At 56.7% G+C, this 466-nt stretch overlaps 1 protein-coding gene across 1 annotated transcript; it reads right to left on the bottom strand.

Moving 5' to 3' along the window:
* Position 1: 1 nt before the first annotated feature.
* Positions 2 to 247, bottom strand: EMH_0065650 (vesicle trafficking protein, putative; the record flags this gene model as incomplete). Its single annotated transcript, XM_013498421.1, has 1 exon — positions 2 to 247. The coding sequence occupies one exon, from the start codon at positions 245 to 247 to the stop codon at positions 2 to 4; it is 246 nt and encodes an 81-aa protein (XP_013353875.1).
* Between the last annotated feature and the right edge of the window lie 219 nt (positions 248 to 466).

Below are 466 nucleotides of genomic sequence, written 5' to 3'. Positions count from 1 at the left end.
ACTAGAATCTGAGGTTTCCCGCCTCTATGGCCCCGCTGACGGAGTCGCCTTGCAGCCGCTGCAGCACCTGCTTGACCTGCTGCTTCAGTTGCTGCTGCTCCTGCTGCTGCTGCAGTGCGTTGCTGCTGCTGCTGCTGCTGCTGCTGCTGCTGCTGCTGCTGCTGCTGCTGAGGCTGAAGTGGGGAGACCAGGCCTCCGCCAGCAGCAGCCCATCTGAGGTCCTCGCGATGAACGTCACGTCACACATCTTACAAACCCTAAACCCTAAACCCTAAACCCTAAACCCTAAACCCTAAACCCTAGGCCCTAAACCCTAGCACTAAACCCTAACCGTAAACCCTAAACCCTCTGGCGGGAATTCAGACTGCTCGAATATGCGGTGTATCGACAGGAGCCAACTCCCCCTAAACCCCTGAGGGTTTAGGGTTTAGGGTTTAGGGTTTAGGGTTTGGATATGAGGGTGGCC

The sequence above is a fragment of the Eimeria mitis genome, genomic scaffold, assembly GCF_000499745.2.
Source record: "Eimeria mitis Houghton genomic scaffold, Emh_scaff3406, whole genome shotgun sequence".
In the NCBI taxonomy this organism is placed as follows: domain Eukaryota; phylum Apicomplexa; class Conoidasida; order Eucoccidiorida; family Eimeriidae; genus Eimeria; species Eimeria mitis.
The sequence above is the reverse complement of the archived record's forward strand: the minus strand, read 5'-3'. Positions and strand labels throughout refer to the sequence as shown.